This window comes from Cryptosporidium ubiquitum (assembly GCF_001865345.1).
Source record: "Cryptosporidium ubiquitum isolate 39726 chromosome Unknown contig_22, whole genome shotgun sequence".
NCBI classification, from domain to species: Eukaryota; Apicomplexa; class Conoidasida; order Eucoccidiorida; family Cryptosporidiidae; genus Cryptosporidium; species Cryptosporidium ubiquitum.
In genome coordinates, this window is record NW_021639821.1 from 71,634 (window position 1) to 96,820 (window position 25,187).

At 33.4% G+C, this 25,187-nt stretch overlaps 4 protein-coding genes across 4 annotated transcripts; 3 read left to right on the plus strand and 1 right to left on the minus strand.

The window, feature by feature from the left end:
- Window positions 1-197: 197 nt before the first annotated feature.
- On the plus strand, window positions 198-2,936 carry cubi_00850 (uncharacterized protein; the record flags this gene model as incomplete). Its single annotated transcript, XM_029017863.1, has 1 exon — window positions 198-2,936. One exon carries the CDS (start codon window positions 198-200, stop codon window positions 2,934-2,936), a length of 2,739 nt encoding a protein of 912 aa, XP_028874242.1.
- A 632-nt stretch (window positions 2,937-3,568) lies between these two features.
- Window positions 3,569-8,509, plus strand: cubi_00851 (ATP-binding cassette protein 2; the record flags this gene model as incomplete). Its single annotated transcript, XM_029017864.1, has 1 exon — window positions 3,569-8,509. One exon carries the CDS (start codon window positions 3,569-3,571, stop codon window positions 8,507-8,509), a length of 4,941 nt encoding a protein of 1,646 aa, XP_028874243.1.
- A 595-nt stretch (window positions 8,510-9,104) lies between these two features.
- cubi_00852 (uncharacterized protein) lies at window positions 9,105-11,795 on the plus strand (the record flags this gene model as incomplete). The annotated part of the gene is made up of 1 exon (XM_029017865.1): window positions 9,105-11,795. One exon carries the CDS (start codon window positions 9,105-9,107, stop codon window positions 11,793-11,795), a length of 2,691 nt encoding a protein of 896 aa, XP_028874244.1.
- Window positions 11,796-11,830: 35 nt separating this feature from the next.
- Window positions 11,831-24,928, minus strand: cubi_00853 (uncharacterized protein; the record flags this gene model as incomplete). The annotated part of the gene is made up of 1 exon (XM_029017866.1): window positions 11,831-24,928. One exon carries the CDS (start codon window positions 24,926-24,928, stop codon window positions 11,831-11,833), a length of 13,098 nt encoding a protein of 4,365 aa, XP_028874245.1.
- Window positions 24,929-25,187: the final 259 nt, after the last annotated feature.

Consider the following 25,187-nt stretch of genomic DNA (forward strand, 5'->3'; position numbering starts at 1 on the left):
TCTAAAACTCTCCTTCTTTATTAATATACATTAATTTGTCCACATGTTATTCTAATTTAATTGGCCTAATTTTTTTAATATATTACTTCGCCGGTATTGAAAAAATTTGTGTTTTTTTTAGCAAAAAAAATATTCGCATGATTAATATAATTATATACCGGCAAAACAATAAATGACGTGTCAAATAAAGAAATAAAATGGAAAAAAACAACGCCCCAAATTACGATAAGATAATATTGAATGAGCTTGAAAACGTAAATTTGAATTATTTAGGCTTAAAGGAATTTAATCAACAGTTTTTAAAAAAATCAGTATTTGAAATTGAGGTTGAAAATGTTAACATTAAGTTGAGGGAAATAATTAACATAAAGGATAATATTAAACCTGTTATTTTACTCATTTTTGTAAACAGACTAGTAAATATCGCAAAAAAGAGCATTTTTTTAAAGACTGGGAAATCTCTTGAAGAAAATATATTTTTTCCAGAGCTAGAGTTGCTTGCTAATTTAATAAAAGAAGGAAACATTATTAAGGACTGTTTTGAATATGCTGGGCTTTCTGGTTTACAAGACCTGAGTAATTCATTTATTATTGAAATTTTGAATGCTATTATTAAAATTCCTACTCTTGCAATTAACTCAGTACTGGCTTTGAAGCCAAGTCTGAAAAATAATATGGATATTAGAATACTTGACAAGTATATTCCAATGGAATTGCATGACTCCAATTACTATAAGTATATCTGGTTATGCGTATTACATATTTTAAATGACATAGAACCAAATAATAAGGCAGCCTACAGTGCTTTGCAAATTATTTTCAACAGGTTATTTTTAAGAGGATACAAAAATATTCTATGCAGCATTATGATTGAATGGCCGATAATCACCGATAAGTTTGTATTTAAAGATCATAAAACTCTTAATAGTAAAGAATTATACTTGAATCGTGTTTTTGATAACATATTAAACATCAACAAAGGCGATAAAAATTTGATTAGATCTTTTGTTAAACAACTCTTCAAAGAAATAGAGAATTCAAGATTAGAAATTAGCGAAGGAGTGGTAATTCTTAAGCTGGGAGACAGTGATTTTGACAAAGAGTTCAATTTAGAAGATATTGTAAATGACAATTTCTTTTTTCTTTTTAGGTCAATAATTGACTTTTGTGTTCTTGAAGAAGGCTTGAGCGATAGCAAAGGATTTCTTAAGAGTGAAATGTTTTTGATCAAAAAACAAAGCTTTTCCATGGGAACATACCTGGTATTTCTGGATATTTGTGTGCTTAATATTGTTAAGAAAGAGGAATTTGGAATATATATTTTACCACAACAACATTTTGATTATTTAGAAAAGATTCGACTCGAAAAATTCATTTCAATAGAAAAATCAGGTAAATCGAAGGTATATTTGAGTTTTCTCAAGGAGATAACTCAATTCTTGGCCAAGCAATGGAATTCTTATCAAGAGTCAATGACTTATTCCCTAACCCTTTCTGTAGTAATGGTCCGAGCAATCTCTATCTTAATATATTTAAATTTGGATAGTCTCTCAAGTTTGAAAGGAATGCTACTTGAATTTTATATGGATATCACAGAAGGAATACAGTTCAGGCTTAAGAATATTGACCCAGTCATTCGGTCCAGTGCTATGTACCTGGGAGAATTTTACTTTAATTTGCTTTATGAATTGTTCCCATCAAATAATGAAGCTGATAGTGGGTACTTAATAAATGAGATTCCAAAATTTGACGAACTTAAATTACTTAACCCAGAAATAAACAATCTCTTAGCCTGCATACACAACTCCACAAAATTCTTTGTTATTAAGATCTTTTCAAATGTATTTGAAACCCAAATAAGAAATGTTACTGAATCTATTAAAGAAATGACCTTGAGTCAGAAAGAAAAAGAGCTCGATGAAAACAAAGCCAAGGATATTGTGGATGAAGATGACGAATTTTGGAATAAGGCACCCTCAATCAAAGTCACTTCCAAAAATGCAAGGAGGATACAATCAAAAGTCTCAAAAGGCCAACTTTCTGTTCCAAATACTATCCAAATAAAGGAAGAACCAAAAAATAAGCTGGTAAACAAGTCATTTGACCTTATCAACCTTTACACCGACGAAAAGAAATCCAAAGAAATACCGGACAAAGCCGAAAAACTACTAAACTTACTAAAGGAGCTGGCAGAAGACATTGAAAAAGACAATTCTAATTATGACCACCTAATTTCCCCTCTTATTGACAAATTGATATCATTGAGAGAAAAAGATCAGAATATACTTGCACTAATCATTCTTTCTAAGTTAATCCAGTACAAAACAGATAAAGTTGCAGCAAACATGATTATCTATTCGTGCAACATGAACAATGGAATTCCAATGGATACAAGAATCCTTGTGCTAAACTCCCTCATATCAGCATGTAAAAACATGGCAAATTCTCAAAGTAACACTCAATCTACAATTCGTCCTAACAAAAAAGTCATTATAAATCTATTTGATAAACATTCTTTAATTTGGTCATCTCATCTAGTCAAATATATCATGGACCTAATTATTCAATCCGAAGACCATGAACATTTTGAGAAAATTCCAAACATATTCTTTATCTCCTCATTAGAGCTATTTAACCAAATCATCCTCAATACCTCATCCAACAATACAAATATCGAACAAATTACCTATTCTGGACTGGAATTTGTCATATCCATAGACTTAATAAATAATCATCTCTTCAAAGACCTAGCTATCCGAAAATCTATATATCTGCTAACCTTCAATATTATTCTCAAGTGCAAATACTCATCATATTGTGTAGCATTAAACCAAATCTCATCAAAGATCTTAGCATGGCTTTCCAGAGCTGAAGTCTTTGAAACAGATCCTAACTCTATTAAAATTATTCATGAAATTAAGTCATTTATATCCTAAGTTAAATCTTGACAGAGTATCCGAAGTCTACTTACTAATTTATGACCATGGCGGGAATATTCAGCCTTTAAAAATTTATTTAATTGGCAAAAAATTCAAATTTCTAAGAAATCTTTTTTCAAAAAAAAATAAAAAGTAAGAGTTGAGAATATTACAAGAGAATTTGGTAGAAAGGAAGCTTTGTTTACAGAAATTGTAAACATTGTAGGTATTTAAACTCCACACAACCAGTTATAATATAGTTAGATCGAATCTTTTCCATGTCTATTATCTAAAAAATTCAATACACTCAATTGGCGCCCACTTTTTCTCCCAAATCCCAAACCTTAAATTTATGGAATGAATTAAAGTAAAAAAATTACCAAAGAGAAAAGAAAAAGGTTAAGGAATTGGTAATAACTATAACTGAAAGATATTTAATTTAATTTTAAGATTTTGGATGTGAATTTTAAAAACAGGGAAACCATATTTGAAAATATTTTTTTAGTTAATAAGGATTATAGTCTAATTTTAAGGTAGAGAACTTCTAATATTAAATTATTCAGAGAAAGAAGAAAAAATTGGTTGGTAATCTTGTTTTTAAGCTTTAAGGCAATTCCATTGACAGTTTCGAAGCATTCTGTAATATTGCAATGTTTGAAAAAAGTCAAAGTGATTCATATTTTCACAAAAAAATAAGTTTTCAGAGGGGGGAAAGTATAGAATCTTCATATTCAAAAGAAAATCCTATACATAAGAAAAATAATCAGTCATTTTTAAGTTTTGCATATTCTTATCTTCAGTTTACATGGGCCACAAAATGGATATATTTGGGATCCAGAAAGCCTCTTCCAGCTAAAATCCTACCAAACTTACCAGAGTCTGACAGTACTAACTACTGGTCAAATTTGTTTGAGAGCTCCGTTGAGCAAGAAAGACTAAAAAGTTTATCTTCTTTTGACCGTAAGATATTGGTTATTAGGGCCCTTTGGAAATGTTTGTATGGTCAGTTTATTATGATAATCGTCCTTAAGGTGCTTTGGGAGGTTTGTTTATATTTGAATAATTCGATTATTCGTGGATTTATTCAGTATAAGGAGATGGAGAATTCTGCTGAAATTAGTGGAATTAAAAATGAAAAAGTTCAAGCTTTAGGCGTTGGATTTAGGCATGCCTTATTACTGGTATTCTTTCATGCTGCCCACGTATATATTTCAACTCAATTCAATTTTTGGGAATCCAGAGTGGTTTTGAAAATACAGACATGTTTAAAAACTTCTATTTTCAAAAGACTTATAGAAAGTAATTCTTGTGCAAAGAATTTACTACAAAATGGTAAGGAAATTGTAAAATCAAAGATTCAGGAAGATGATCTTGAAATTCCAGATGATGTCTGCTTGGATATAGACTATGACTTTTCCAACCAAAATCCTAAATGCCAGAATGACAAAATTCATGAAAATGAGGAAATTATTGACATAAATCATACTGGCAAGAAAAAAGGATCTGAAGATAGGCATAATATTTCAACCAATGTATTCAACTTGTTAATGGTAGATGTTGAAGATATTGAGGAGTTTATTATGGCTTTGATTCACTTTATACTACTTCCATTCAGGATTTTTGTTGCATCCTTACTTATGTACAGAAATATCGGTGAGTCTGCGATTCCTGGAGTTGTTGTAATGATCTCAATGATCATTTTTATGATTGTATTGGATGTTATCTCAGCTTTGCTCAAAGATCCATTATTGTATTGGCGTGACAGACGTCTTGCAAAACTTCATGAGGTTTTAAGTAAAGTAAGAGCAATTAAGATACTTGGATGGGCTCCATTTGCTGAAGAAATCGTTCTCCGAGATAGAAAAAGTGAAATTAGCTATTTATATAGAATAATTTCATTATCATCTTTGTCATATTTGTTCTTCAAATTGGCAATTTCTGGCTCTGTTGTTGCTATAATGGTTTACTATACTAAAGGAATGCTAAACAAAGCTGGCAATTTATCTTCAGCCTCCCTTCATCAAGAAGGTTTTGACTTAAAAGCTTCTAACATTATCCCTCTGATTCATGTAATTAACTATGTGGCAGGAATTCTTAGAACAGTTCCAAGTTCTTTGAACATGTTAATTGAAGGTTGGATATCACTGAAAAGGTTCAGTAATCACTTGGGTTACTCTCACATTCCTTCTAATACAGATAACAAAAAGCTTGCAGAAGATTACCTTTCCCAAAGCAACACTAATATCTGTAAATCGGATATATCCAATGAAAGTGAAGTAGAGAGACGACAAAAACATGAAGAAACGCCTTTAATCTCAAAGATCCTTACCTTTGATGGCAAAAATATGCTCGAGGTAAATGATATAACTAGTGAAAAAAATGAGGTTGATTTGGATATACAAGTATACAAACCAAATGAAGATCAAGAAACTGCAGATTTTGTATTAGACAAATCTATTTTAGTTTATCTTCAAGATCTAAAGTACGTTTCAGAGTCAGAGAATGAGAGGTCTAGAACAATGAAGAGTGACTTTAAATTAATGATTCCAAAAATGGTAATTAAAAAAAATTCCTGTCATTTAATAATTGGAAACTCAGGATCTGGAAAAAGCACTTTACTATATGGAATACTTGGAGAGGTTAACTTTAAACAAGGCCTGAGATTTATTAGATCTCAAAATAACACAATAGGATTTTGCAGCGAAGATCCATGGATTCCAATTGGTACTGTTAGATCAGTAATATTGTTTGAAAGACCATGGAATGAGAAGAGATATAACCGGGTAGTTGAAGCTTGTTTACTAATTGAGGATTTCATGCAGTGGCAAGAAGGAGATTTAAGAGTCTTAGATGATGGCGGTCACATATTGTCTGGAGGTCAAAGATCCAGACTAACCTTGGCTAGAGCTTTGTATGGTTTTTTTTCTGATTTTGATGAGTACAATCGTTTGGATGAAGCTGATCTTGTAAGAAACAGTCACTATGGTGTTTACTGCAGCCATGACAGGAGTTTGAGTAGGTTTGATACTCAATTATTTTTGTTTGATGATATCTTCGTATCTCTAGACCCTAATGTTGGAAGGAGGATCTTCTACAATCTTTTTAATAGAAATGATGGTCTATTAACAGGAGGTAATTATTCAACTGTGATTGTTATTAATCCAACAGTACTGCTATGTTTTTTGGACGGAAAGCTTTCACAGGAAGAAATTAACGAAAAGTTTGGGGTTGAAATCAACATTTGGAACATAAAATCAGAATCGGGTGGTTCAAACCTTAACACACTAGAGCAGTCCAAATATGATGTTTTAAAGAAGATTGGCAAAGAGAGAGAAAACAGCTTTAGATACTCTGGGATGAGCTCCGAACTGTCTGATTACAAAAATGTGATTAGTCAACAAGTAAATGATGAAAAACCTAAAATGAAGAATATTAACTTTATAGATGAAAGAGGTACCACCAATTTCAAGATTGAGAACAGAAAAACAAGTTTGACAAAGAGTAATAACAAAGCAGCCAGCTACACTTCTTCGGATTTTTATAATGAAGAGATTGTTTGTGTTCAATCAGAGTCTGGTCAAAGATCCATTAGCTTTAGTTTATATGGTTGGTACCTATCTAAGGTGGGAATATTCCTCTTTTTTTTCATTATCTGCCCACTAATTATGTTAAGTATCATCCTTGATAATAGCCAGGATTTTCTATTGGTTGAGTGGACAGGATTTACTTCAGATGGCAAAGATTTAAAGAGTGATGTAGAGTTTTATGGCAGCAATCCAGGTTCAAAAAACACTTTGGAATCTCATAGAAACTATATGTATGGATTAATTATAATATTTGTAGTTGGGATGCTAACACACCTTCTTGTACAGGCAGCTCAGATCTTAGCAAGTATGGGAGCTGCAAAGAAGATCCATAACGAGATGTTAAGAGGTTTACTTTCAACTTCTCAAGAATTTTTTGACAGAAACACCATTGGACAGATAATTAACAGATTTTGTTTGGATATGATATCAATAGACAGAAAGATAATGTTCAAAATATGTAGCTTTGTTTCAATAGTACTGGAGATCATAATTAGAGGTGGATTTATAGTATTTGTATTTCCATGGCTTTTGTTAATGATCCCACCAATTTGTTTATTTGCATGGCTTTGGCTATTTCAGTATTATAGACATACAGCTAGAGAGCTTTTTAGATCCAACCTGTCAGCACACACACCAGTATGCAATATATATACCCAGGCATTAATGGGAGGATCCATAATTCGTGCTTTTAGATGTGAAGATGTATTTCTATCTAGGAATATCAATTACATTGATGATCTCCAAAAGGTTAAGTTCATGAAATCAGGATCTGATCAATGGATTAGTGTCAGAATGCAACTTTTAATGCTACCATTTACAGCAGGTATCACATTGGTACCAATTGTGCTTAATTACCTGAATATAAGCACATCATATTTCGCATCATTCAGTATAATTAAGATAACTGCAGGATCATGGGGTCTTGCCCTGGTTTATGCAATGTCTTACGCTCCTCTGGTTAATGATTCTTTTAATATGTTCACTACTGTTGAGAAGTCCATGTGTGCTGTTGAAAGAATTTCGGTACTACTTAAGGATTTAACAGGTTCAAAAGAGAAGGAATTTAATGAACAGCTTCATGAATCTAAATACAGGGATTACATAAAATCCAACAATATATCTCCTCAAAATGCATTCAAGGGCCTTTATATTCACGAGCTAAGAGTTGAGTATGGAGGCCAGTCTTTAGGAATCGAACTTAAGAACGAGTATATCAAATATGGGGAATGTATAGGTATTATTGGAAGGACAGGGAGTGGGAAAACAACTTTTTTAAATTCTTTATTGGGTCTTACTCCAATAAATACTAGTCTACTATTCCTGGATGGAACTTGGTTATTCAATAAAAGAATGAGGCAAAATAAAAACGAATACATTGGTGTATTGCCTCAAAATTCGATAGGCTTTGATGGATGGACAATCAGGAAGTTTTTAGATCCTTTTGAGGAGATTCACAATGATCAGCTTATTTGGGATGGAATAAATGCTTGTGGACTGGAGAATACACTCCGTTCTCTAAATAGTTCCAATCCATTAGAGACAGTATTAAGAAATACTGCAGGAGATATCTCAGAAAGACGAGGTTCTAATTCCAATAAAGACTGTAAATTTACCCAAAAACATTTAAGACAACTTGCTCTTGCTAGACTGATTATTCACAGATTCAAGTACAAGATTATTCTGGTAGATGAGCCTCCAGAAGAACTTTCTGGAAACTTACAAAATCAGAACAGTAGTAATAGTTACTTATCCATGAATTCTTCAAACGAAAAATCATTGAACAATACTTCAGATAGTCAGTACCTTTCCGTAGAAGAAATCGTATCCAAGTTTATGAAACATTGTATAGTTTTCATTGTGGCTCACAACTACAAATCATTAAAGTCTTGTGATCGAATTTGGGTTTTATCAGGAGGGAAAAAGGTAAACGAATGTAAATTCTCTCAAATAAACAATCAACAGATGCTAGCAGATTTTCTTTTTTCAAATGGGAAAAACTTTTGAATTTTATTATTTCGAATATATAACTTTTTATTATTTTTAATCAGCGGATGAATCTGAAGACGATGCTAAAAAGCAACTATCAACATATAACTCCGATACTAGTCAGAATAAATTTAATTTTCCACTTGGTTTAAATTTTGAAGAAGAAAACTATTTTTAAGAGGGAATTTGATTTTAGAATTGCGAAATTCCTTTTATTTGTAATTAGTTCTTAATAACTTTGCTTTATGATTCCTATAGCTGTTTAAAACCGTTTCATTATTGACTGTTTTTGTCTTTCGATTACTAATTTGTTTCAATTTGTTTAATTTTTTGTATTACGTGTCAACATTATACATGCATGCAACGAAAAAAAATTTTGCACAAATTCTTGTACGAATTGTATACCGGTCTTGAATGTGGCAAAAATTACGTTTGGCGCCAGTTATTTGTTGATTATCATTTGGGTGAAGGAAAAAAAAAAGAATTAATAACTTGTAGAATAAGTTTGTTTATAAGTTAAGATAAAGCAAGAGAATAGATTAAGTTTTGGCTTAACTAGAGTTTTTTGAGTGTTTTTGGAATAAGTCTCTTGCGTCTTTGAAGGCTCGACTAAATGGAAAACAGTGGTCTAGAAGCGGTTGCTGAAAGGATTAGGAACGGAAAAAATGACGGAGTTGAATTTCTATTCTTAACAAAGCCAGTTGAGGGTTGTTTAATTTCACAGGAAATACTTTCAGAACTGCTGGATTTTGATATTTTTTGTATTGATTGGAAAGAATTCAATAAGGATCCAAAGTATACAGTGGGGAATTTTGAAAAGGTGAACAGTATAAACTTTATAATTCAAGAGCCACTAATACTGGTATTGAGAGAGGTATTTACTACATTAGAAGCCACAATGGATGCAAATCTTGAGCTGAAGACCAGAATATACCTGCCATATTCTTCGGAATTACATGTAGAATATGCAAAAAATGTAGGGGTATTGCAGGAAGAAATGTGTATTGGTGGTAAAAATGTTATAATAAAAAAGTTTGACTTTGAAAGTATACTTAATGAAATTAGGAGAGGGTTTGAAGGACTGAATATTTCTATAGAAACAGTTAATTGGATTTCAATATTTTATTCTAATGCAAGTTTAATTTGTGATAATTCTTCTTCTTCAGTTTATGCAACATGTGTTGAAGACAAAAATGTATCAATTCCCATACTAGAGGAAGATTTAGAGCGGATTTATAACATTGTAATGTCCGAAAGAAAGAACAAAACTTTAAATAATTATGTAATGCCAACTTTGTTTAGTAAAGAAAACGTAAAGGACATGACTCTGCTCAAGCTGGATAACCTTCCAGTTAAGTTAAGAAGGGCCTATTCAAGGCAAGTATTGCAGCTGATGGCATTTATTCAACAAGTAACAGAAATCAGCTTTTTAGAATCAGAAAGTTCCCTAATTAACTTTCTGTCAATAGGCCCAACTTCAAATATCATTTCAAAAGTTATGCAAGACAGTTACCTCGAGATCATCAGGGCTGGTTCAAAAACTCAAATCCATCCAGATGAGCCAAAGAAAAACCATGTAACTCTTCTAATAATGGACAGAAGCCTGGATTGTATTTCCCCAATTTACTCACCAATATTGAACATGAACTTATCTGAGGACGAAACCTTCACAAGGTTTGATGATGGAATTGCTGAATTTCTCGATGAATTTATTTTAAATAATACCCAATATAAAGTTGAAAATGAATTTAATGTTTCTGATAGGCCCGGAAAGGAAGATGGAGAATTAAGTTGTCAAGAGGAAAAAACTCCTTATTTATTAAATAATAAAGTTGGAGAACTTTCTAATGAACAGGAATTAAATTCTTCCAATAATTTTGAGGAAGGTTGTATTCACGAAGTTACAAATCCAGTATATCTTTCAATCATGCTGGACCCTGAGAAGCTCCAAAAGGATCTTATAATTTCTCAAAACTATCCAATCCTATCCTATAGGTTTATTTCTGCTCTAGAAGATCTTCAAGGGTTGATTTCATCAAAAGAGAGGAACTTTTCTGGGTGTCTTAAAAAGGATATAATTAACAGAATCGACTCTATAATGAATATTTTCCCATTATTTGGTCATCATTCATGGATGTTTTTACTTTTAACTCTAAAACAGTCTCAGTATACTAGAAAATTTTGGAATGATGTTTCAGAGGTTTGCAACAACTATGAAGAAAAGCCAAACAAAAAAAAAACCATGGTTTTATCCATAATATACAGATACTTAGTTATAATTCAGAACCATATATCCCTGAGTTCAAATGATTTAAATATGAAATCTCCGTCTACTCAGACTTCATCTTCATCTCTATCCCCAATAATTTACCAAGATCAAGTTGAAAATGAGGAAGAAATCATTGGGAAACTTGTTTCAATCTTATTGGTTATTAGAGAAAAGCTTTTGCCAGATTCTATTACAAATATTTCAAAAAAGTTAGAGGATTTAAGCCTAAATCCATTATTATACAATACATACGACCTACCTTTAGAGTTGTCAGCTCTACTTCAAATTCTTCACTATTTTATAATTCCAATGTTTCCATTGGACTTGGTATCATTTAATTCAATATTTGTTAGAAATCTCAGAAAAAAGTTTACAAACAGTTCTTTTGAGAATATTTCTGTAAATGATCAAAATGACTTACAGATTTACTCTTTAGAGTGTATTAGGAAGATTATATCTCTGGCAATTTCCTGTTCGAGTTATGAAGGCCCAGACTGTAAGTTAACATCTTTCAATTTAAGGCAAATGTTGGATCATTTCCATTCAGAAAAATTGCATAGTTTTGGTGATCTTGGAAGATTAGAACAGAAGCTTAACAGTATTCGAAATGCAAGAAGTCTACTTAAGTATAAGTCTTTCCGAAACTTTCAGCTTTCTGCATTTTTACCAGAGAACATTAACAAAAAACAAGAACTACAGGAATTATCTTTAGTGGCTCAAGTAAGTTTTTATATACTCCAAACAATATTTATTGAAGAAAGTAACGTTTCAAAGAATTGGCTAAAAGTCGATTTGAAAATGGAAAGTGTGTCATCTACTTATAAAGAGTCAGATCTTCAATCTTTGAGAAATAGGCTTAAGGAGACAAAGAAAACTTTAATTATTAATATTATCGGGAATATTTCTATGTTTGAAATCAACGAGATTGAAAGACTTTCAAAGAAATACCAGGAATATGTAAAAATCATTATTTTAACAGACCATATAAGTTCCGCAGTATCTATTACTAATTCTTTAATCACTAATGAATTATAACTTATAATTACTATTACTTTTACCAGTTACTATTATCATATTAAAGAACATATTACATTCTTCAGCTTTTCCAAATTAGAACGATTACTACATTCAATCCACCTATAATGCGGAAGCGGAGTAGATGGGCGTGTTATAATAACCATACTTGGAGTTTCTGCCTCTTTTACTTGAAAATAATCCGGAAATTCTTGTTTTCTTAAATCAGAACTTGAAGAAGATGAAAGAGTGGAAGAAGGTAATCTCCTCTGAGAATTTCTGGCTCGTGGAGATGGAGAAATGCATTCATTCTGCCTTTGCATTTGAATTACAATCTCTGACATCATTTTATCATTGAAAAGAGTCGCTTTAAGTCCAGCTTCCTCTTTTTTATTGCAAGGCATTGGATAAATCTCCTCAATATTAAAAGCATAACCGTGGCCTTTAATTGAGTTTTGGTTTAATATCTCACTATTAAAGTCCTGTTTGCTGAAGACTGATCCACAAACATTTATTTTCTTAAAATTTGATTTGGATAGATTTCCCATTACTACATACTGGATATTATGAAGTTTTATGCTATGTTCAATACTTACATTATCGCTTTCCGACTCAGAATTTAAAATCCCATTGTTCATTTGCAAGACCAATAGTGATTCGTTTGTAACAACTGCTATCTTTGATCCGTCTCCACAAATTGTCATATATAAAACTCCACTGAAAAGCTGCCCAAGTTGAATATCATTGCTCACATCTCTGGCTGATGATATTCTTTGGTTTAATATGTGGTCTGGCCCGCCTATGCATGTTACCAAGTCATGCAAAAATGCATGTTCTCTAGAAAATGGCGCCAAAATATTTGATTTTGTGTAGAAAACACGAGGAAGCCTGGTTCTGTTAGTATTACCAACTCTGTCAACTGTGGAGGCTTTTTGGATGCCTTGAGCTGTTTTTTGTGTAAAGTCCAGTACTCCAGTGATTGGTTTTACAACAGCAGCAACAAGTCCTTTGGTAATACCGATTGCAAGAGAGTTGGGATTCCCAGTTGTTGCTCCATCTAAAACTTCTCCAACAAGGCTTGAAAGTCCATCAGTTACTGACTTTCCAAAGGCCTGTGCTCCAATGCTGATTCCGTCCATGAGGTCTTTGGGTTGTTGTCCATGAACAAATCTTCTTCTTTCTTCCATATATTTTTCATCCATGGTAAGAGCTCCAGCTATTTGGCTAGCAGTTCCAGCTACCTTTGAGATTGCTTGGAAGGTTCCAAAAACTGAATGATTCATAAAAGACTCAATTCCTTTTTTTACCCCAGTTACTACATTTCCTCCATTATTATTATTATCATTTCTTCCAGAAGTTACAGCATAAATTGGCTCATAAAATAAGTCTCCAATCCCAGCTCCAATATTTGTAAAAGAGTTTACTGGATTACCAACAGATCCCAGAGAGGTTGCAATCACATATAACTGGCTATATAGTTCGTGTTCGTAATGCTTTCTAATTTTTTGAATTAACTTTGAACAGCTTTCACTTTCCCGAGATTCAAATTGGTTCATCCATAAAGGAGCATCCTCTATTGTTGTGATTGACCTAATTAGGGATGAAAATACCAGTCCAAAAGTGCGTGCAAACTCTTCAAGAACTTTTCCGAAATTCAAATTCTTAATGATATTTCCATTTCTTAGTATATTATTATTTCCATTAATGCTTGAGATTTCTTTATTATTTACTGGTTTTTGGGAACTAGAAGAAGACGATGAACAAGATGAAGAACAAGAGGAAGAAGAGGGCGAAGATGATAATTCTGAGCTTATTGACGATTTTAAAAGATTTAAGTTGAAAGTTAAGTGGATTACCATTGGAAAGATCTTAAAGTTTTTCACAAAGACTCTATCCAGAAGTGACTGTTTGAGAGGGAACTGTTTAATTATGTCTTTCTTATCTATAAATTGGTATTCATCATCTTCATCATCATTTTCGTCATCATTTAACCCATTACTATTATCGTCACCACCATCATTGCTATTTATGGCTCCTCCGTCTCCCTCAGTAAAGGCAATATTTTCACATCCAGGAGATGCCTCTTCATTTAAATTGACATTTTTGTCATAATCATAAACTGATATACTGCCTTTCGATCTTTTATTATTAATACTATCAGCCATTGAGTTAGAGATCTTTTTAATTTGGTCTATGAACATTGTGAGAATGTAGATAAAATGGGTATCAAAGCATATATTTATTCCAAGAAGTCTAATTAGCAACTTATTCACAGTAATAAATTGCAAAGAGTCTCCACTTTTATTTCGTTGGTTTTTGAAGAACCCTTGAGAAATTAGCTCTGAGGGAAGTTTTATATTTGAAATATTCAAGCTCTTCAAATAATCAGAAATCTCTAAAAAGAAATTTTCCGAAAGATTCTGTGATCTTAAAATTCTTGAACTTTTTTTATTTGAGTATATCTCAAATTCCCTGGCATTCTCCTCATCCAGGTCTTGTTCAATACTCTCTGATTCTTTTACTTTCGAAATTGAGTATTTAACACAATCCCAACAAAAGTTCGATGCTATTACTAACATTCGAAGTACCGTTCTTTCTGAATTTGATGAAGATGATGAGACCAGAGGTTGATATTGTCTACTGGAATCTAGAAAGTTTGTTTGATTTCGAGAAAATGAAAATGAAGCAAAATCTGTTTTATTTGATGCCAAAAACTTCTCCTCCAGAGTATTAAGAGTCCTTGATGAGCTTGAAGGAAGCCTTTGGAAAAGCACTGGATAAAGCGTTTCTTTGTATTGCAGATCAATTTGTATATTCGCAACAGAAATCTGCAAGTCTTGGGGAGCACTAAGATGGGTGAAAAATTGGTACCTGCAAATTAAATTATCCAAGACAATTAGAAACAGTTCTTGAGGAGTATTTCTGCTTGGATTCTCCCACATAACTGAAACCAATACTTGAGAACAGAATATATCAAATATGTATTGCTCAGAATTCGAGTAACCTCTATTGAAAGAAGAAAATCTAGTTAAGGAAGATGATACTACGCTTTCAGGACTTCCATAATTATTACCTGATCTGAAACTTGGGGAAGAGATTGATGCAGGCCTAGACGGTTGAAGTAAAGATAATGCTCTTCTGGTTAAACCTTTATTGTTATGCCAGTCCATGAAGTTTTCATATGAAAAAAGTCCCAAGACGAAGTTGTTCCCTTTAGAAGATATTTTTGAAACTTTGTAAATAATCCAGTCCTTCTTTTCATTTGATCCAAAATCATAAACTTCAAATATATGGTTCTTTTCCTGCCTCCTTTTGTTGCTATAATTACCAATACTAATATACTTGGCTTTTTTGTTTATGTTACCACTCAAATTGGTATAATTATTACTAATATGGTCATTATGAATCAAAAGGTCTCTGGGTTTAAAGTAGTCTTCCCAAATAAATTCTGACAAAGATTTTGAATGGAAGACTTGTTTTATCGCACCTCCTGATAAAAGAATATTATTTTTGCCATCATCATTTCTTTGGCTAATATGTAAATCTCTATTCGAGCAATTGTATATAAATACTGAAGATATATTATGTGTATACAATTCTTGGTTATAAGTATTTCTGCTTGTCATTAATACCATCTCAAATCCAAGCTTATCATCAAAGATTGATCTAACAAGTAAGTAAGATAATCCCTGAATATTATCCATATATTTGTAACCACCATTTTCAGTCATAGCCTGATTATCTGGTAGTTTTAAAAGAATCTTCCAAGATCTGTTTTTGTTCAAAACAAAGTTTGGGTATTTCACTGAACCATTTTTAATAGAAATCATTCGTGATATTGACTGGTTATTTCGAAAATTAAGTCCATTTTGTCTTATATCTGAGAGACTTTTGTAACTTAATCTGGACATTTCTGGAAAATATGGAATAAATGGAATTGAAGAACCAGGTTTTAAAGAAAAGCTTGAGTGGCTCTGCATCTCAAGTGTAATTTTGGATTTATTCACAACCATCCTTTGGGGGAATAAGAGTAAGTGGCCAATTAGAACTCTTGCAATATTTCCATGAAGTTGAATTTCCAAGGAAACGTCTCTATATAAAAAGTTGTATCCAACTTTTCCGTATTTATCTTGAAGAATATCCAAATTACATATTACTCCTTTTTCAGTATTTGATTGAGGTTTTGTAAAGTCAAATCTATGCTGTTTTCCATTTATTAAGACCATAAAAACAAGCCTCCTGGATTTAACCTTGTCGAAAGCTCCTTCAATGTGAATTGAACCTTCTCTTTTAACTAAAGGAATGACTGAATGTCTAATCAAATCTCCATATTGATTAAATAAGTTTTGTTCTGACTTAAGCCAGGCATTACTAGTCCTCATAAAGTTACTTACTGGGTCTGGAGGAGCAAAATCTGAAAGTAATATATGTGAAAGATTCAATTCCGATCCAACACTGTTAAACCAATATTTGGAGTGGATTACCCAAGTTAATGGATATCCTCCTTTTGGATTCTTTTCCAAGTTATATAAAGAAAACATGGAAACGTTACTTTTACCAGGAACAATTTCTCCAAGTATCTGCAAGGTACCCTGTTTATGATCTCCTAAATTTAAGTCAACAACTGAATTTTGAGTCTTCCAAAACCCTAGTTTAATATCATTTTCCAAGTCAATTAAACATGACCAAATTACTGTAAAGTTTTCATTTGCCTCAACATTTTCATATTTGGGATCTTTTCGTGATTGAACTCCAATTTCCAGTTTCACCTGAGGATTATTATCAAATAAGGAACAAGGTAAATACAAAGATTTTGGTTTCAAGTACTCCAAAATACCAGAATTGTTTGAAATACCTTCATTATCTATATTACCATTATTAAGATCTATTTGGGTATTGTATTTATCCCCTCTTCTAGTATCAAAAGCAGAAAATCTATACTCCAAATCCAAAGGTAAAGTTGAAATTAGAGTCAGGAAAGGTTTAAACTTTAAGATGTATTTGTAGAATTGATACCTGCCTTGACCAAAAATTGATATTATTCCCTCAATTGTAATATAGAATCCAACTCCAGCACATTCTCCTTTTTGAACAAAGTAAATCTGCTTCTTTTCATTCTTTTCTGTAATTTTGTATTTGTTTAGACTCTCATTTTCCTTGATTATATTCCTAAGGATATCATTAATTTTAAGCTTATAGTATTCATTATACTTAGCTGTATTTCCAGTTTCTTCTTTAAAGTCTTTTGTTACCTTATTATAACATAAGTGATTATTTGTTTCAAGATTAAAAGGAATTGGGATTCTTGAATTAGGAAGAACTCTACTAGAGAAGATTCCACTTGTTAAAAATACCTGTAGATCTAAAGAAAGCTCATTACTTAGTTCTAATGGGCTCAAGATCCTCAAAATTTTTTCAACTCCCAATTGGTTCTTGATGTCTTTGTGTTCTACTTCATAAAATAAATAAGGGCTTTCAAAAAGAGGAGATTCGGAGATATTCACGTTATCAGTTCCCTCTTTTAAGTGATGATTTTGGTCTGCACTCTGTTCTTTAAGATTTTTGATGAATACGGCAAACCTACCAGTATTATCCAAGTTAATAACCTTTTCTGTTGAAAATAGCTTCTCAAAGTTAACAACAGCTCCTTCTTTACATTCTTCTTTCTCCTGTATCGATCTCCCAACATTGATCTGGAAGATTTGAATATTACTTGGCTGGAAACAGTAGTTAATTTGATCCAAAACTACGTCGGTACCGTTTTTGACAATATTACAAGTAAATCCAGATCCATTTAATTTATTTCTAGAATTCTTGAAGCTTTCGAAATTTGGGTATCCTAATATTTGAATATCGTAACCTGATTTATTGATGACCAAAATAGGCCTAAATGGCTTAACTGAACTGGAAAGAAGATATTCACCGTTACTCCAAGCTCCATAATGTCTCAAGACTGTCCTAATAGTCCATGGAGAAATGTTAAGGCTTAGGGCTGAAGGTAGATTGAAATTAAGCTTCTTGGTGACTTTGTTTGAAGAAGATGACTTATTTCTTGGGGAAAATCCGTCAATCTGGATCAAATTATCCAAAGTCAGGTTAAAATTGCATCCCTCAATTACCGGTTCAAAGTACCCATGTCTTGGGTTCATGATCCAAAGTGAGAAATCCCCAGAATTGGTTATAGAGACAGGATGATCAGGTACATAGCTTTTGCAGTTAATTATCAAATTGTTAGATTGCACAGAAACCATGAATAAGGGGATCCCTGAGATGTTCTCAATAGAATTTAGCAAAACCAACCTGGAAGTTTGTATTATCACGTTCACGTTCAGCTCCTCCTGATCTCTTAAGATCCCTCCTCTTCCTTCTATAAATCCTTCGCCTCCAACAAAACTCCCGGAAATCCCAGTAGTAAGAGATTTATACAGTTCAAAATTTGTCGAGACTTGGGAATGTTTTGATAGAGACCTTTGTGTTAGCATCAAAATGTCATAAATTTCTAGGATATGAGGATAGTGAATTTGGATTGTTACTGGTTGAGAGATGAATTTTAAGCTCCTTTTAGTCGTTTTTGTCCCAATTTCATTTCTTTGAAGCAGTTTGTTGTGTATAATCTGACATTCCAAATTATCCCAAATCACAAAACTCCCAAAATTCACCATTTTATATTCTAATTTTGAGTTAGAAATAGAAATGTTTAAGTTAGATTCGCAAAGCTTTTTTGGTTTGTTTTCTCCTTCAATTTGAACCTTTTCTATTTTACTCAGGTACCCTAGATCATAGGTACCTATCATGTTTACTTTAGTTTCTATACCTGTCCTTGATATCAATATGCAATTTAATCTCTTAAAACTTAAGTTCATTTCCACCAAATTCACCATCAAACCCTTAATCTTATTATTTTTATCTTCTCCTTTACAGGATCTAGATGTGTAAATAACCTGGGAGTAGTCATTATACCAATTATAAATTCCAGCCAAAGTCTGAAGGTCATAATCAGTCTTAAAGATTGGTGATTCCAAACGAACTTTCCAGTTTGAGAGGCGTGTATTTGTTTTTTCTTTATCCTTATTATCACTAGAATCTTCATTCAAACTGTAATACTGAAGCTCTATGGGTTGTTCTAGTTCCTGTTCCTGGTCTTGTCTTAGATTCAGGTCCCCTCCCTTTAAATTCATGTCTTTCTCCACTGTCAGCTTGAGAGTGTTAAAATACTTTCCTAAGAACTTTTCAAAGTATGCCTCCTTTGTGTAAACAGTAAAATAATGGTGATCCTCAAAAATAGCTTCAGATTCTTCATATTCTCCTCCATTTCCCTGGTCCCGATTTTGTTTTTGAGCATCATACCCGGTACCGAAATCTAAATTGTTAAAGTAATGAAAAGAATCTGGAACTGAAAGCAAGAAAGACGGATTCTTTTCATCAACAAAGTTCACAGAACCAATTATAAGGTTGAAAATGAAGCTTTGGTTTTGAGGGAATTTGCTCATAAACAAGTTGGTTCCTTTCATCCTCACAATAGAAACCACATGAGCAGAATCCTCTTCTTCTTCTCCGTGGAGGATTCTAATATTAGAGTCAGCTGAGCAGTGGTTCGAATCCCAGTTCCTAATTAGATTGAGCTTAATTAAAGGAAAACTGATGGAAATTGAGTTACTTGGATGAATTTTTTGATAATCAAATTTCTCGACTGGAAGGCTTGAACTTCCTCCTTGGATTCCCTCTTGAAATCTTAAAGCTGCTCTTGTTCCTATATACCTGTGTTGAATTAACTGAGGAAGGTACCGTTTTCTGGTACTTTTAAGCTTATAATTCTTATTCTTTTCGTTTAAGGATAACATAAAATCTTGATCTGAAATAGTTCCAGCTGCAAGTATGTTCATTTGTTTCACAAAAGAATCATACTTCAGTAAGTTTCCAGAGAATGCTTTAATTAGAAGGTTAAGAATCTCAGGGTAAAGATGTATCTCTAGATCGTTATAGCTGGACTCCACGAAACAATTCATGTCAAACGAGCTAATTAATTCATCCCTACTTGTATATCTCCTCAAATGAAAGTTCAGATCAGGAATAACACCAAAATGGGTTATCCTATTTTTCACCTCGCCGTATTGCTGCTCAGTAAGACCATTCTTTTCAAGTTTGAACCCCAAAATCTGTTTCATCCTGACGTTAAACATGCTGAAAATGTATAGGTGGGTCATTGAAGAGTCAGATACCTGTCCAATCAAACATTTATTATTGAAGTTGAAGAGCTCAATGAGCATTTCAACTGAGGGCATGTTATCTGGATCTGCATCGTCAACTGATCCAGATGGAATGATTAGCCTACTATTTCTGAAGTTCATACTTCTGAGAGGTACATATATACCTGAATTACTTCCTTTTCCTTCAGTAGTAATAGATTGCAATGATCTTATACTTGAATTTCTATCAGTATCTTCCAAATAGCATACAAAACTCTGAATATTGTCAACCAAATTTGAGAAATAGTAGATATTGTGCAAAATAGCGTCTAGAAACAGGACCAAAGTGACATTGCGAGCTTCTAGAAGCATCTCCGAGCTTGAAATCATTCTAGAGAGTCTTCCATGAATAAAATCTTCAATATCCTGAGCTCTATGATGAGAAATAATCTTCATCTTCATAATAGCTGAGTCTAATGATTTTTCCATCCTAAAAAAACATATATCTCTTCCACGAACTGTATTGTAAGCCATCATCCTAATTAATTTAATCGTGATTTCCCTTCTTGTCTCATGATCACAGACAGATACCGTATTTTCAAAAACCAGTTTGAAGAATTCTGTGTCTCTTTGAAATGCAACCAGTTCAAAACTAGAAACTTTAGCAACAACTGAGTACCTTGTCCATGTTTCAGAAGTTTTTACTTCAATTTCCGAAGCTAGATCTTGGTCCTTTTTGGACCTTGTCTCTATTCCGGTACCTATATATGGCGAGGTAGTCCGTTTAAACAAGCAAAGCAACTCCTGAAGAATTAAAGGTCTCAAATAAATCATAATAGATCCTATTTCTGTTTTCACTCGTACCTGGTTGCTTTTAGAATAATTTGATCCAGATCCATTTAATTTTTTGTCCTTTTTATCGAAAGTTTGCTCCAGTGAAAGCTCCTCCTCTATGAAGTGGTACTGAGATGTTTGAAAACGGACAAAGTTAAAAGATTTGCCGAGACTGAATAGAGGGATCTTCTTGATCTTGTGGCATTCCTGAGGCTCATCCACAAATTCACAAGATTGTTGAATTGCTTCTCTTTCTCCTCTTTCCTCATCATCTTCTCTGTACTTAATTTTGGACAAGTAGTCCATGGATAGCTGGGAAATGGAAAAGTTAACCTGCCTGTAGTGGTCATGGATGAAGTTTAAAAGTTGAATATCTTTCATCCCCACGTTCATCCAAGAGTTGTCATCCGATACAAAGTCAAAGTTAAGGCTGTTAAGCCTTAAAAACCAAAACAACTGGATATTAAGACCAAGCTTAAACATCTTGAATTCTTTTTCCCTTGTTAGTTTCTTACCTAAACTGAAATGCTCACTCAAACAGGAGTCATCCATCCACTGAGTCATGTTCAAATATATACTCTGGTAAACTTGAGGGTCAAAGTTGGAGATAATTGAATTAATCTGAATAGATGAATAGATGTTCTTTAGTACATCCCCAAGCTGAATCTCTCCCGTGGGACCTCCTCCAATTGATTTGGAATCCAAGCAAACCGAGTTTGTGGACAAAACCAAGTTCATAAATGACTTCTCCTCAAACAAATCCTCTGAAAAAGTGTCTAGTTGGGTTAACACACTGAATAGTTTAATGTACTTCATCCATGTCTCATCAAGCATATTATACTTTTTGTATGAAAGGAGGTTCAGTTTAATATCAATATAATCAATGCTAAACAATCTATAGGAATTCACCATACCTACTCCCTTAGGAAGCTTTGGGATCCTCTTTTCGTTCTTACTGGAGTCTCGTTTTTCTCCGTTACTGGTATCTTGAATCCTGTCTCTAATCTTTTGATCATCATGTTCCATCTTTTTTGTACCAAATTGGGAATCACTGTATATAGATAAATAGATCTCCTCAATCTTAGCATAATAGCACAGACTCTGGACGCACTTAAACCAGTAAGTGGACTTTTCAGAAAGCACATATCTATAATATGGAGATACTTGAATACCACCAACTCCTTTATTAGCAAATGACTGGAAGTCAAAACTATTATTTTCAAGCCTGTTATAAGGACTGGAAAGGTCTTGAGAGCTTTCCTCCAGCTCATACCCCTTCAGGAAATCTGAATCGTTATTGGAGATTGAAATTTTCCCAAAGCTTATTACGTTGTAGATTGTACTATCAAGTTTGAGATCTCTCCTGTGACAAAAAACCAAAATGGGAGTTTCTATCTGAATGTCCACATCGATTAAACCTAAATTCTGGAGAAAACTAACCCCTTGGCTATCCAAATCTCTTTTTTCTGAAATATCTGTTGATCCACTTTCAGAACCAGTAATATGACTATCCTTTCTTGTTTTGGATTTATGGTTGGTACTTTCTACCCCATCCTTGTTTATGCTTTTGTTGTATTTGTTAATCACGCTAACCAAAGCTGAGACTACATTGGAATAGAAGATGACATAACACTTTTCTACATTAATCTTAATAGTAGTTTTGTTACTTTCTGGGAAAGAAGCGTCCAGTCTTTTTGAGATACTACGGTCTATGGAGAAATCAGAGCTTACACTAAGAGAACTCCTTCTTCTGGAAGACCCCTGTACATTGCAAATTGAGTTTTTTTTGTTTAAATAATAAAACGTGAACCACATCTTGTCATCTTCTACCAGTGACTCATCCTCGTATATTATATGATACCTTTCCCCTTCTGGGCTTGAGTAATCCAAAGTAAACTCCTGCAAAATAGATAATAGGGAAATTCTCGAGTCCGACTGGATAAACTCTAGACCAAAGTTCCTCAGACTTCCCATCAATGCATTCTTTCTAGCCATCCTTAAACCATCCTGGTATTCCTCTTGATCTACTCCAGTCTCCTTTGGCACCTCATCTTTGAGTATTACCTCTAGTTTTGTTTCTCTGAGCAACACTCGGAATGCCATAAACGGAGTTTCCGAACTGATAAACCCAAAATGTTTCATTGCCGGAGAGATATCTCCAAAAAAGTGATTCTCACCTTGAGACCTATCAAATGACCCCAAATCCTGTTTGCTTTCAGAATTATTCTCAAAAACATTTTCAAGAGATTGGTCTGAAACACAATCGAAAAACTGGAGATCCTCCCTTGTCTGGCTTTCCATAAAAGTGCCATCTAACTCTACAGAGGCATTGTAATTGCCATCTCCTATGTATTCAGATTCCTCAACCACACTACCAGTGACTTTGTCTGAATTTCCCTCCTCTTCAATTTCCTGAGCATCAAAGAAAACATCATCTCCACTATTTAAAGGAACTGAAGAAATTTTGTGGAACTTAAAAAGCCATTGAATCCAACCTCCAGACCCTCCCCCAGTGTTTTGAGAGTCATTCTGACTCATTCTCCTGAAAGAATGAATTTCCAATCTCTTCCCAACCCACTGATGTACCAAAGATGTATGCAAAGACACAAATCTGGAGAAAGGAACCCTGAGTATGTAGTATTCGGAAAATTGTCTTGAAAAATCCAAAAGAAGGTCATTAAAGAGCCCTCCATCAAAATACGGTCCAATTGAGTCGAAAGTCATCTTCTCCTCAAAATATTTGTGGAACTTTAAAGTATAATCCTTACAATACATTGATATCTTAGCTTCAGTGAATTCTTCCTGTAAACTCATGTAAATTGAAGGGTTATAATTTGGCCTAGAAAGCCGACGAGGACCTGAGATGATTGAAATGTCTGTTTTTCTGTCTCTTATAACACATCCTATAGCATATCTCCACCAAAGCTTTGAATTCCCAAGAACAGGAACACTTGGTCTGTAAAGAAATCTTCTCTCGAGTCTAACCTTTCCCAAATCAATCTGCTTATTAAATGCCTGAATCTGGTTCAATATTCCTCCACAGTATGTGATTATCTGTTCAGAAACTGTAACATAAATCTCTTCCAAAACCCCATATACTGTGTATATTGGCATCTTTGATGTGTTAAACAAGTCTCTTCTCTGTCTTAGCAGAAGCTTACAACAGAAAGGATGAACAACCTGGTCAAGCTCTTTCGGAGGTTCTTTTAAATCAGCTTCAGCTGGTCCACTTTTTGTATAAATTGAAAGACCGTCCAAATCTAATATTCTGTAAGAAAAGTCACTAGAATCTTTTTTCTGAAAGAATGGCTCAAACAACTTCTCATCAGAGCAGTCACTTTTGAAACCAAAAATCACTTTTACCAGCTCCAAATGTTCTTCATAACCATGAATCTGGTCTGGACCTAGTTCACTAGTTACTTCCCTTCCTCCAGTGCTGTTACTACTAATATTATTATTTTTGTTGCTTGTATTAGAACCAACTGATTTGGAAACCACCAAGTCTTGGTCCACCAAAACCTGGCTCAAATTTGGGATTGATCTGACTTCTAGCGAATCCAATACCAATCCACAATTCAATTCTTTGTTAGTTGAATCGCAAAGTCTGATATGAATCCTTCGAAATTTTAATCTAACATCCTGAATCAGAACAGATATTATCCTACTCAAAAAAGCCTTGCTTCCCCCCTTGCTACTACTCCCTTTGACACTAAAGTACTCATCTTCTGCTAGCTCCGCCATAAATTGAATATTCCAATGTTCGATAAACCTAAGTCTCTCTGAAATAACCAAATTTTCAATCTTCTCTGAATCAAATTCACTATAATCCATAAAACTTGCAGACAAATTTACATCATCTATCTCCACAACTAACGGAGAACTGCTGCCAGGTCTCAATATGTTGCTATATGGAATTGATATGTTAATAGTTTCAATGCAGCCATACTTTACTCTTATTGGAAGCTTCAATTGCTGCAAAAAACCTTCTTTTATCTTCACATTTCTAAGCTGTAGTTTTCCTGAATTTAACCCAAGTTCAAAACTATCCTCTGAAACATTCTCTAAATACTTTCCTATAAATGTAGTAGCCCATTTAGACACGAAGCCTGCTACACGAGACGCTGCTCGCCTCATTCCTCCTTCTTCCAGACTATTTCCATTACAAAACTTTTCAACTTGCCTTTTTTGCTTTCTCTGTTCTGAAGTAAAACTCAAAACACCTAATTTTTTCTTTTATCCTTATTTTTTTATGTTTTTTCCAATTTTTTTTTTCTGCTTTCCCGCCGTTTCCAGACATGCAAAAATTATTTTGCTGCATGTGGGGTGATAAGTGTTAAAAACTACAAAAATAACTAAAACAAGTAACCAAAAGATTTGGAGACTCTTGAATAAA